The following is a 13,358-nucleotide window of genomic DNA, read 5'->3' as shown; positions in this document are numbered from 1 at the left end:
AACACATGTTAACTTGATCCTATTTGGAAATACCTTTTGATAGATGATGGTTGACATAGTCGATAATTAAATCCCCAAAATCTAAGTTCAGCTTCTGGCTTGGACATCTCTATTGATGTCTTTTGATAAAGGTCAAATTTTTAAAGGTTTGCATAATTAAGGGTTTTATTGACATCGTTCATTAAAGAATTATTTGTTTGGGATGATGTTTAAAGCCCGAAATGTGGAATGTAGTTTTTTGTTATTCAGTATTTTATACTCTTTATTTACTTGTGGGCGGCGCTGTCTTTTTAATGTTTGATGGAGTACAACCATTGCAAACAACTGCTCCTGTGTTTAGCAATCAATCTCTTCACTTCAAAGGTCAATCTTTTCAATCCAAATTTAAATGGCTGTTACTTTTAACTTAAATAGTAAAATAGTTGGCTTGCAAATTACTTTTAGATTCATAGATTAACCAAATCATATAAGTAATAGAACAATAAATATTTGTTATTTATACGTTTCAGAGGGGGTTAAGAAATTGATGTTGGCGCCAATGATACTTAATTAATTTTGGTAATAAGTGCTACTGATATTATTTTAACGAATATTTAATACATCAATGTAAGTACCAGATATCTAATATTATTGTGGTAATTGATTTTTTATGCCCCTCCCAGACGACTAAGTACTAAAAATAATTTTCGATAACTGACTTGCTTCATAACTTTATATTTACTATTATATACTCGGTACAAACGAAACCTATTTTTTCATTCATGCAAAATACCTTACGTGTTAATGGTGTTTTTTTTAATTAAACATAAATAGAATTATTATTTCAAACCTTTTTCTTTCAAACCTTTTTCTTTCAAACCTTTTTCAATTTTTTAAAAAAAACTAATTTCATTTGTCTTTTAAATTTTGAGGGGCGTTAAAAAGGGGAAAAAAAAGCCAAATTGCAGTAAGCGAATATTGGACTACAAAAACAATCCTTCACCTCAATGGTCAATATTAGGGGACACCGGTAGCAGCGGTTCTTAACATTTAAAATATCAGTGTAGTGTATACCGGGCAATTGCACTGGCATCTCATCATTTCATTCTATTTCATAACCATCTTTGAACAGCCGATCCAATTTTGGGTTTAGGATTACCGATGTTCAACTCCGTAGCCCTGCAATTTTGAACCCAATCTAGAAGACAGGGGAACTCCTGGATCAAGTATTGAAAGAAATTTACCTTCGTAGAGGACTTTTTGATATTTACTAATCCGCATTTGCGTTACATGGAGAAGAAAACCTCCCATGGTTAGTCTAACGGCAAGGGGACTCCAACCCATGATCCGTCTACCACTGAGGATATTTTACATCAGCACTGTTGTAGGTGCAAGCCGGGTGCGGAATTCGTATCAACTAGCCATCTCTGGGATTCGAACCCGGTTCACCCCATTGGAAGGCGAACGCTATATTTCCCGAGCCACCACGACTCAAATACCAGATTAATACCAGCAAGTCAGTCATCAAATTCCAGCAATTATTATTGTTTGATTATTATATGTGGTGTTTGATATGCCGAAAGAAATTTAATTATTGCCAACTGCCTACTTTTAACGGAAAAATACCACTTTTAGTCACAAATTAGGTTTAAAACAAATATTACATGAAAGGATTTCGAAATTTTTAGTTTAAATTGCAAATTATTTGAATAATATAGTACCATCAGATGGGGTGACTTCGTGCAAACTGCCATTTTTTCAATTTTTGCATCGTGCCATCCAGGGGTATTTTTTTTAAGCTCGGTATCAACTGATTTGAGTTGTCAACATAACAAATTAACGGTTTACCAAGAACTGGCAATGTAAACATCATCGTTCTTGGAAAATTGTGAGCTCAAGTTGCAAGCAGTTTCAAATTTTTTAACGTCGCAAAATCGGAGGCTGGAAAGTTTGCTCGGTTGAAGAAGTTCTAGTTCTCCTGACCAGGAAGGTAGGTTATACTTCAAAAGTCTTATCAATTGAGATAACAAATCATGCATAATTTTTTGCTTTTAATTATTATAATGTTGGTAATGACAGTTTGCTCAAAGTCACCCCTCGTTGCACAAAGTTACACCCTCTGACGGTACAGTAGATCTTGGAACTTTTTTCTAATACCAAACCATACTGTGAAATTGTAAGTTAATTTAGGTAACCGAACTATCCTCCAGAGATTGAGGAGTGACCTTATTTTCGTTTTAAATTTATGGATATAAAATTAGCGTTCTTCAAATAACATTTTTAATTTTTTTTACTTAAAAAGATATTATAAAACTGGAAACAGCTTAAAATATTCAAGAAGAAAAAAAAACTACTGAAAAGGACTAACTAGGTGTAAATCGGACTATTGAAAAAATAAAATAGATTTTATTAAACAATATCAATGAACTAGGCAGTATGTAATGATTTATAATTATGTTCACTGAACTTCCAAAACCTAATCGATTCGTATATTTTAAAGAAATGAAGCAAGTGCTGTTAGCGGGCAACTATACAGCAGCGCAAATAAGAGAAGCAGTCTTGAATTTTTACCCAAAAAGTCCATTTGGTTACTTTACTTATCCACTATACGAAGACAACCTGTGGTGGACCTTCTTCAATTGTGTTTTCTTCTGTTATCAAATGTTGGCAACCATAGGTAAGTCTAATAACAACTAGTAGTTCATGATATTTTTACTAAACACAAATTAGGTCCTAACTCGAGAAGAAGAAAACGTGATTAGGCCTAACTTTAGGCTTGTTTATTCTTACGTTGAATCAATTTTCAGATCAGATTTATTTGGATACCTATAAGCGATGTCGCGTGTGTGTGTCGAATATGATTGGCTTCTGAATTGCAGCATAAGCGAATGCCACGATTTACACACGTGAACGTCACTTACAGGTATCCGATTGGAGAGCTTAGTGAAAGATGGTTTTAAGTCACATTTTTTCATTTGAGATTTCTTGTGGACAGGTTTTATTTCAGTCTTATTTCACACTACAACATTCAGGCAATTTGTACCGTTCTATGAGTGTTCCGGTGTTGACGAAAGCTCCAATTGCATTTTAATATAAATAGTTGGCGAATAACTTTAAAAAATCTGTTCTACGGCAAAAAAATTAATATGAGAAGGGGCGTGATGTGAACAGTTTATGACGTGAACTGTTTGAATAGGTATAAGGGATTTACAGTTTTTGCCAATTGTATTTGCCAATTGGATTCGGTTCATCACATAAGGACCTAGTATATTAATTTCCAAATGCTAGAGAAAAAACTTTTGAACATATTCACTTAAATTCCCTAAAATGTAACTTACAACACTCAGCTACTCGCCTCTTCAATTTGTTTAATTATTCACTAATAGTCCCTTAGTGTAGTTCTAGTGTGACGTTAATAGACTAACAAATTTAATTACATCTTTTTTCTAACGTTAATAAACAGTTTTTAGACATTGAGGTAATAAAACTTCAGATCTGTATCCTTTCAATTTTGAATACAACTAAAAAGACTAATATTTCCATAGAAAAAGTGTCAAAACAAACCTCTCCGCCGATAAGTTCATGATTGAAACTAATCAATAAACTAATGTTTTTTGAAATAAAAGATAATAACGAGCTATTTGGAATTTTTCTTCTCACTCTAAGACGAAATTAAAACAAAAACTAAAGCTAATTAATATCCGAATCACCGATGCTTTTTTAATTACAAAAAATAGACATGTAAGCAGAGTAGAAATTGAACTCAATAATTTAAATTGTCGCAACTTGTTAGTTTAAACATAGTCCTTTTTTCATAGACATTGAAAGTAATCACTTACGCTAGTCGTAGTAATCACTTGCGCTAGTTTTACATCGTAAAAGTAGATAGCTGGAACGTTATCACTTACGCTAGTTTTACATCGTAGTCATCTTGGCACCAGTTTAGGATTCTTTCAAATTAACCACAGTAATATGGTTCTACTAGGCGCAATGTAAAGATTGTTACAAATGTGCAGAATTATTTGGTTCCATTTGGCACCATATTTAGGTCTATTATACAAATGGGCATGATACTTTGGTTCAACTTGGCATAGTATAAACGTTACTATAAATGCGCAAGATAATTTGGTTCCACTTGGCAGAGTAAAAAATTTTCTAAAAATGCAGTTCTACTTGGAATCACATTAAATTTGCTATAAACGTGTATGATAATTTGGTGCTACCTAGCACCGTATAAAGGTTGCCGCAAATGTGCATAGCAATGTGGTTCAATTTGGTAACGTATAAGAGTTGCAATAAATGTACACGATATGTGGTTCAACGCACACCAAAATTTCTAGCAGTGCTTATTCTAAGCGGAAAAAAAAACGTACACGATTTTAAATACAACACGCCGTTAATTGCAGTGACATTTAAAAAAACGCCTTTGCGTAATTTATGAACATCTCCTACTTGTATTATGTTATAATTTAAATTTTGACATTTTATGATCATTTTATTTCGTAGGTTATGGTGGCATCACTCCCCATAGTCCCTCAAGTCAAATGTTCGCCATATTTTATGTCATACTTGGTGTACCGCTATGCACGCTATTCAATAAAGTCCTTGGACAGTCTTATGCTGAATCTCAAAACGAGATGATTTACATCTTGAGGGACAAAGTACGAAGCAAGTACTTTATGATTTTCTTGTTCTACGTCTTCTGGGCCCTAATCTTTTATTTTCTTCCCTCTGCCGTATTCCTGCACACAGAGCACTGGAGTTTCCTTGATGGTGTGTATTATACAACAACAACAGCAGCTACTAGCGGACTAGGAGATTTTCTTGTAGGTAAGTAGGCATAAAATGGGTTTTAATAAAGAAAACAATTAAAATAATAAATATATAAAAATGACAATCGAAACTGACGTCGATAGGGGGTACTAGCTCCGGAAGTCATGAAAACACAAGACCTTTTCTATCGAGAGAGCACTACAAATGTCCAAAAATTGCTCTCTCGGTAACCCAATGATTTTGTAAAAAGTCTAGGAAAAGAGAAAAGAAATACATAAAACAAAATTACTTGCTTTTTTGTTTTTCTTTTTTTCTTTCTTCTCATTAAATGTGGGCGTAATTTGTTTTCAAATTTCAGTTTGGTTAAAGATTTTCAGAAAGCTCCGCGCTTTGGTTTGAAATAAGACTATTTTTAAGTAGATTTTTTCAACAATGCTTTCCTTTCTGTAATTAGTTTATGCAATTTGCTTTTGTATTTTTTTTTTGTATTTTGTATTACGTATTTATTTTCTCTTTCCCTGGACTTTTCAGAAAACCTTTGGGGTACAGAGAAAGCAATTTTTATACATTTGTCGTGGTTTTGTGTCTTTATGACTTCCGGAGCTGGTATCCTTTGAGGACGTCAGCTTCGGTTATCATTTATACATTTCATTGTTTCTTCTTTAAAATTTTCTATTGGTTTCAATTTTCTTATGGATTTTCTGCTGCATTGCCCAACTCTCCTTTGGAATTATAGTATTTAACTGCTTTATACATGATTTTTGCTTTCTCCTTTTATTAGACATAAAATGGAGATTACGCACTTTTGCGTTATATTCCGTATGCTCCTGTATGTAAGATTTGAAGTGATTGCGCATGAGTACTTGAAGCACGCTTGCACTAATTCTGGTAAAATACGCATGCATACGTCTAAAAGTATCGAACTAACGTGTATGAAAATAAGAGATTTTACAAATATCCATAAGTGAATAAAGATAAGTAGTGAAATATCATTTTAACTTCGACCACAGAATCAAAACAAATATTGGACGTGGATATTATGAAAAATAAACTTCCCCATACTAATTAAAGTAAAGCATATTCTATAATTTTAAATAATGAAATAATATTTTGTTTCTTATGGGCATATTACAATTAGACAATCATAATTTTGAACTGAAACTCATAAAATTTATTTTTGTGATTAAATCAACCAATTGTTGAAGCATCACACGATTCATTTTTACATTTTGTAATAACGTATAGTTTTATCTTCATTTTCAGTTCGTGTTCTTGATTTATTTGTAACACGTCCATGTTGTTAATTCGATGATAGGCTTAAGCAAGAAACAACATTAAACAGCAATGATTAGTTAACTTGTAGCTTTGTAAAACCACACCAACAATACGTAAAGATACGTAAGTTCTAAAAAAAGGCGTCCACGTGCGCAGTTGCTTCAAATCTTGCAGATGGAAGTGTACGCTATCTAACTTAAATTTGTGAAATCTCTCTAAAAGAACGATACACACGGTTTCTTAAGTACGCTCCATACGGATTTACATGTTTTTCTTAGTGTGAGTGATTAAAAAAAAGAATTATTTTCTCTCTTTCAGTATACTTGGAGAACATATTATTCGAAGTTTTATTTTATTATTGTCTTATTAATTTTCCGTTTGTTAATTTCGTAGAGGTGAAAATTTCGATTGCCGAAAACGTTTGCTTGCATCATTCAAAAAATATTTGTAATTTGCAATGAATTGAGATACAAAACTTCAGTTGAAATGTAAGCGCTTTAATTGATCAGAAAGATGATGAATTCTGGTTTGGCAGTAAATTAGTTTTGGAAATGATATGACGACAAGTTCTGGTTGAAGAGATGAAAAAACGATTGAAACTTCTATTGTCATTAGACACTGAGCTATATTAAATATTTCAATGCTCTATAAAATCGAGAAGTGGTCAAAATTTTAATTGCAAATTTATTTCTTATCAGACAAGAAAGCAAGATAATAAAAACTAAGGTAGCACCACTATTCCTCGAAAAGACTTTCTCTTAAACACCGTAAAGTTTCCCCTTTTAGAAAAACAATTACTTCAGAGCACCGTAGATTTTTCTCAATCAAAATAGAAAATTTCTCCTAACCACCCAAAAAAATTTTTGATTTGATAGAAAAGTAATTTTCCTTAACTTTTTCAGAACCATGATAACACAAAGCGCGATTCTCCCTTCACTATACCACAGATAGCAAAATAAGGTTTACTTTCACTCAGCAAAAACTTTTCAATGTTAACCTAAAAAGGTTTGCAATGTGGTTCACGCGTAAACCTTCTAACCTTAAAACAAGATCTGTGACAATCTGCTCTATTCTAACCACATTACCCTTATCAAAAACCTTGGAAAACAACCTTCTATATAAAAACCTTTAATCGAGGTTGAGTCAGGGTTTTTCTGTGTGAAAAAAACCTTTAATAAAGCTAGTCTCAAGGTGAAAATAATCTTAAATCTAGGTAATTATAAGGTTTCTTTTCGCAACGTCTTGCATGCTCAGCTAAAATCCACCTTGTCATGAAATTTTAATGGACAATGCAATTTGATCCTATCGCTAAGTGTGACGTCAGCCAAAACGTCAAACGGATCTAAGTGACAATACTTTTTAAAAAAGCTTTAAAAAATAATTTCTTATTCTCTTAGAATGAAAAATAATCTTAATCAGTTAAAATAATCTTAAATCTAGCTAATTATAAGGTTTCTTTTCGCAACGTCTTGCATGCTCAGCTAAAATCCACCTTGTCATGAAATTTTAATGGACAATGCAATTTAATCCTATCGCTAAGTGTGACGTCAGCCAAAACGTCAAACGGATCTAAGTGACAATACTTTTTAAAAAAGCTTTAAAAAATAATTTCTTATTCTCTTAGAATGCCAGGTTGCCGTTAGGTTATATGCTTTCTAAGTATATGGTAAGAGTCTTTCCGACACCAGCAGCCTATGATAACACGAATGCGATTGCAATATGAAACGTTTTATTTCAATTTTTAAACAAAAAATGAAAGCAAAATGACTCATCTTAAATTCTGTCTTAATGGAATTGAGAATTAGATATGAATAAAACAGTCATATCGAAAAAAACATTTCGAAATTTTACATGGAATGCCCTTTAATTATGATTTTTAAATCTATTGAACGCTATGAAACTAAAACAACACTTCAAATCAATCATGGAGGTGGGTGAAAACAACAAAAATTTAATGACGTGACTGTTTGAACTCAAGCTTGTCCGTGTAAATCAATAAATATCAGTTTAAGTACTAACTATTGAATAATAATGTACTATATTTCTATTTTGCTTAAATACTCAAGCATGCATCATATTGCAGGTCAATTTTTGAAAAGAAATACGTACTTTGCTGTCTATCGATTGCTGCTACTGGCCTGGATGGTGCACGCTGTAGCATTTTTCGCTTTCACATCTGATGCATTATCCAGAGTTTTCAGTCGATATCTCCTTTATGAACTCCACATAGACATCGAAGAGCATATATTCGAGTTTCGACCAGTATATGTGAACCCTGAGAGCTTGGATGTCCACTTTAGACTTATGAGAGCTGAAAAGGTGACCATTTTATGAGATATCTAATTATTATTGGGTACTTGCAACTCGGGAAGAAGGGAAGTGATTATGCCTGACCACGTGATGTAAATCAGATTTAATTGGATGTCTGTAAGCGACGTCATGCGTGTGTGCTGGACATGATTGGCTCTTGAATAGACAAACACCACGATTTACTCACGATGACGTCACTTGCAGGTATCCAACTATCGGTGCATTAAGGTTTTAAACATTAGGAACACGAAGAGAAGCATGGTGTTTTTCTCAAGTGTATTCAAAATTTGTTAGTTTTGAAAAAGTAATGATGAGTACTAATGAGTTGTATATTCAAAAAGTTCCAATCCTTATTGTAAGTAGTTTTTAGTTTGAAACTCAACTTGGTGGACAGCGTGATATTTCCATATCTTAGATCATAAGTGTTCTATAGGTTAAATTGGAAAAATTGTATGGCTATTACATAAATAAGATATCTTGCTTAGAACAAAAGCGTCCGCCAGAATCACACGATGAGAATTATTTATGACGTTTAAACAGTAAAAGAATTAAGATATTGATAATTAACTGTTTTCAAGCTCAAAAGAACAGAAAATCAGGAAAATTATTTTAAGCTCCGCCAAACAAAAAAACCAGATGTATGCTTCAAGCTTAATAGAACAGAAAATCAGGTAAATGATTTTAAGGAAATATGTGGACTTTTCGTTTGACAAAAAATCTCGCGTTCACTACGGAGATCACATTTTCAAGATTGCAACCATTTCTTATATTTCGAGGGTTAAAAATGTATTTAAAAAAAGTATGTTCAAAAGTATGCTAAAGTACGTTTCAGTGTATTATTGTATAACTTAAAATATCGACTGTGGGAGTTATTTAGCATATTTAAGATTAGACTGAAATAAGATTGCATCTCAGTTACCGATTATTAGATCAACACTTATTAAGGTGTATCGTTTTTTATATTTAGCATTAAACATTAATTTTGAAATTAGATTTAACACTTTCACGCAGCATCATGGTCGTTTATGTACGTATATGATGTGCAATATCTGCCGAGACATGAGATAGTTCAATAGATAATACATAAGTGAACTTGCGGAATGCTACCTGAAAATACTAATTCTCTATATTAGGCAGATTTCGCTCTCTCAGGTTCTGCGCAAACTCTGCAGCGAACCGAATTAAAAGAAAGATTTTATACAATCTTTTCTAATCATCTCAGTATCATCTCATTACAGCTAACCAAAAAAAAAATAATAATAACTACAATACACTTTTAACTTAGTAAAGACTCACTAAAAAAAGAGTAACAATTACTGTCAAAAAATATATGTATTATAAATAATAGATTCACTATTTGCATGTACAGCAAATGGCGTCGCGTATGTAAATTGAAAGAGAAAAATACCAGCTGCCATCACAGGACCGAAATTTAACTATGTGCGGTTAGTTCAATATGTTACTTGGTGTAACATACCATTCCAACAGATTGTTTTGTGGTAACTGCGTAAACTCTGTAAAGATCAGAGGCTGTTTAGTGGTAACAGCTCTGCGCAGATCTAACGTACGTGAACGTTGCGAGATCAAAGAGATTTCACACTTTTATATTCCGTTCATCTCAGAAGTAAGATTTGAGGTATTATGTTATTAAAGTATTATGAAGTATTATATATAAAGTTTACGTGAATGAAAATAAGAGATTATAGAGATAAGAAAAATACTAACGTATCGTATTGGCGTAGCGTAATCATCTTCACGTTATCATCTTTGACCATAAAATCAAAACATTTATAAGATTTTATGGAAATTAAACTTCTTCCAATTGAATTGTATAATTAAAATAAATATATTCTGCAATTTTAAATAATGAAATAAATATTTAGTTTATTAAGGACCAAGTGCAATTAGACAACCATTATTTAAAACTAAAACCAATAAAGTTTATTTTTTATTAAATCAACCAATTGTTGTAAAATCACATAATTTCTTTCAACACTTCATAATAAAGAATCTTCAATCCTCATTTTGTGTTGTCGTTTTTTTTTGTTCTTTTTTTTTATCTATCTGTAACTTGCTTGCGTTGTTAATTCGGAGATAAACAAGAAGAAAAAAACTTTCAACAGCTATTAAATTTTTTTATTTAGCTGTATAAAACCATACTAGCAAAACGTAAAGATACGCAATATCTTTTTTAAAAAATCATAAGCACACACACAGACACATGCGCAGTTTCCTCAAATCTTACGTACGAGAGCGTCCAAAATCTAACGTAAATTTACGAAATCTCCCTATTAAATCTTGATATTAGCGTTTAAGGCAATGATATATAGCTCAAATTTACTACTCTATACAATATTTTTGTTATAGGGAGTTCAAAAAGACATTGATATTTGGAGAGCAGATCAAGTGGCAAGCGACAAAACAGTTTATTTAGAAAATCACTTCAAAGGTTTAATATTGGCAACTGAGAACTTGAAAAGTGCCACTGAAAGTGAAATGAGGAAAAAAGGTTACTCCGTGGAGGATCTTACAGACGAATTTAAATTGGAATGACTCAAAATTTATCATGTTTCGTGTTTACATTATTAACCTCTTTGTAAATAAATTAATTTGGAAACGGCAAAAAAAAAAACTGTTTAGAAGTTTGATAGCCTAGCTTAAAGGGATACCTGAAAGTGACGTAGTGTCTCGATCCTGATTTGTTGTTGTAGCGTGGAATTTGGTTACGTTAGCAACTGTTCCTTCCATTCCATTTCGAGTAAGCCAAGCCCGTCAAATATCAATTCGATTAAGTGGCATATTCTGTATGATTACGCAAGAATTCTTTTACAAAGTTTTTAATTCTTCTGCTATATATTTCTTAAGGTCTGGTTTCTTAGGACAAGAGCCTTATCTGGGCGTCAGCGGGACGTCAACGTCCCGCTGACGCCAACAAAATACTGGTTTGTTAGCTCAAGGCTTGGTTTCTTAGAACTAGCGCCTTATCTGGGCGTCAGTGGAAAGTTGACGTAGAGCTGACGCCAAAAAAATACTTTTTTGTTAGCTCAGCGTGAGCAGTCGGTCCAAAGCAGACATTATCTCTCATTGCGCATGCCTTAATAACGTAAACAAATATTTATTTTGAATTTGTATTGATTTTGTTATTGTCGACCAGTGTTTTAGAGAACAAATAATGACTTTGTCCAAGAAAAAAAACACATTATAGCGGAGCTAAATGAAGAGTGCTATGTTTAATGAAGAACCTATGTTTAATGTCAAAATCAAAATCTTGGCTGATTTCAATGTGCTGTTGGATGTTGTCCGCCATTGCTTCTGTGGTTAACGTCACGTTGTAATCCAAGTGCAGTTGAGTTGGACGGCAATTGTAGTTCAAGATGAGCTTTCGATGACGTATACTATCAAACTCACAAATGGACCAATCAGAGGTTAACGCTGATTTCCAGCTGACGGCTTCCTGTCCTACGAAACCAGGCCTTTACTTAACACAAGAACAAGCGTGAAGCTATGTAGCCCACAAACGAACTAATTAGTCAGGTACACAAAGCAAAAATATATTACGGTTGCAATGAAATAGAGAATTATTAAATCTAAGTTAAGTAACAGTCGTGGATGAGAAGGAATTATATTTCAACACATTCGATGTGCGATACTGAGCTGTATTTAATTAACTTCGCGTTAATTAACATTATAACTTATGTGGAGAAACTTAGCTCAACTTTAACTCTCGGTGAAATTTATCACAACTTGCAAAATCAAAAGACATTACGTCATTTAAATGGAAGTAGAGAGAAATAGCGGGCATTATTCCAGATTTAAAAAAAAAAAAAATCTGAACTATGTTAACATAGTCTTGCAATCAGCATTTTCAGAAAGGTATTTCAGTACTTTATCTTCAACTGAGTTTAAACTTTTGAAAATTGTGTTTTTTTTTGCGTAACTTACGTGAAAAAAAATTTCAGCATCAGTTTTTATCAGTATAAACAATAAAAATTAAAGTAACAATAAAATATAAAACAGAAAAAAAAACTAAAAAATTAAGATAGTGGAGAAAGATGGACATTTAAATTAGCTGTAATTACGTAGAAAAGCTGTAATTAGCAATTTTTACGATGAGAAGAAGGAATGATGACTCAAATTCAGAAGGAATGATTTCAGAAGGAATGATGACTCAAATTTAAAAAAAAATCCTGTTACACAAACCCCTAACGAACAGGAAAAGAGGTAGACCCAGGCTGAGATGGCTGGATTTAGTTGAGACTGATTTCCTTACTCTAAAGGAGAAAAACTGGCGAACAAGTGTCAAAAGTAGAGAGAAGTGGATTCGAATTCAAAGGAAGGCACTGGCCCACCCTGGGCAGTCTAGCCAGATATGATGATGTAATTACGTAGAAAAGCTGTTATTAGCAATTTTTACGATGAGGAAAGGTATTATAATGTAATTTAGCTCCAGAAAGAATAAGCCCATAAAAATATCTTTCCAGAAACATCAAGCATAGTAAAAAAAAAATTGAATGTAATCTTATTAAAATATTGTTATACTGTCGTTTTTATTTCAGGTTAAAGATAAATACTTTAGTATTATTGGGAGTACAAATTAGTCCGGTGAGTTTTTAAGAGATGGCTCTGCTGTTATGAATGTTTCACAGTGACAGCTGGTTTCGGTGGTTTCAGAGAGGTTAAACATCTGTCAGTAATATTCAGTTTATATCACTTTGAGGTTCATACAAAAACCTTGTTTTTCACTCTATTGAATATGTCCAATTTTGTGGTAACTAAGCACCATTTGCGGGAGTTTTTATGTTTCTGCTTTAATTGCAAGAAAAGTGCAGCTGAAGCACATCGAATGCTTGTAGAAGTTTATGGTGACAATGCTCCGACTGATAAATCATGTAGGGAATGTTTTCGTGGTTTTAAGAATGGTGAATGGTGTGTGATGAATGGTGAATAGCGTTGTATACAATGAGCTGCTAGAACCTGGTGATTCCATTACGGGATATCGGTATGGGCTACAATTGATTCGT

The 13,358-nt window shown here is 32.8% G+C and overlaps 1 protein-coding gene across 1 annotated transcript; it reads left to right on the top strand.

Moving 5' to 3' along the window:
- The first annotated feature begins 111 nt into the window (after positions 1–111).
- Positions 112–10,958, top strand: LOC107444030 (potassium channel, subfamily K, member 16). Its single transcript, XM_087163967.1, has 5 exons — positions 112–363; positions 2,480–2,656; positions 4,486–4,809; positions 8,111–8,346; positions 10,705–10,958. Exons 1-5 carry the CDS (start codon positions 222–224, stop codon positions 10,888–10,890), a joined length of 1,065 nt encoding a protein of 354 aa, XP_087020093.1. The 5' UTR covers positions 112–221; the 3' UTR covers positions 10,891–10,958.
- Positions 10,959–13,358: the final 2,400 nt, after the last annotated feature.

The sequence above is a fragment of the Parasteatoda tepidariorum genome, chromosome 1 (genome assembly GCF_982258835.1).
Source record: "Parasteatoda tepidariorum strain Cologne lab strain chromosome 1, Ptep-v5.0, whole genome shotgun sequence".
Classification (NCBI taxonomy): Eukaryota; Metazoa; Arthropoda; class Arachnida; order Araneae; family Theridiidae; genus Parasteatoda; species Parasteatoda tepidariorum.
Note: the sequence above shows the minus strand (reverse complement) of the source record. Positions and strands in the feature narration are given on the sequence as shown.

Coding starts and splice junctions, on each gene's coding strand:
- LOC107444030 (XM_087163967.1), top strand. CDS start 222: ATGTGGAATGTAGTTTTTTGTTATTCAGTATTTTATACTCTTTATTTA. Junction 364..2,479: donor TCAATCTCTTCACTTCAAAG/GTCAATCTTTTC, acceptor TATATTTTAAAG/AAATGAAGCAAGTGCTGTTA. Junction 8,347..10,704: donor GACTTATGAGAGCTGAAAAG/GTGACCATTTTA, acceptor TTTTTGTTATAG/GGAGTTCAAAAAGACATTGA.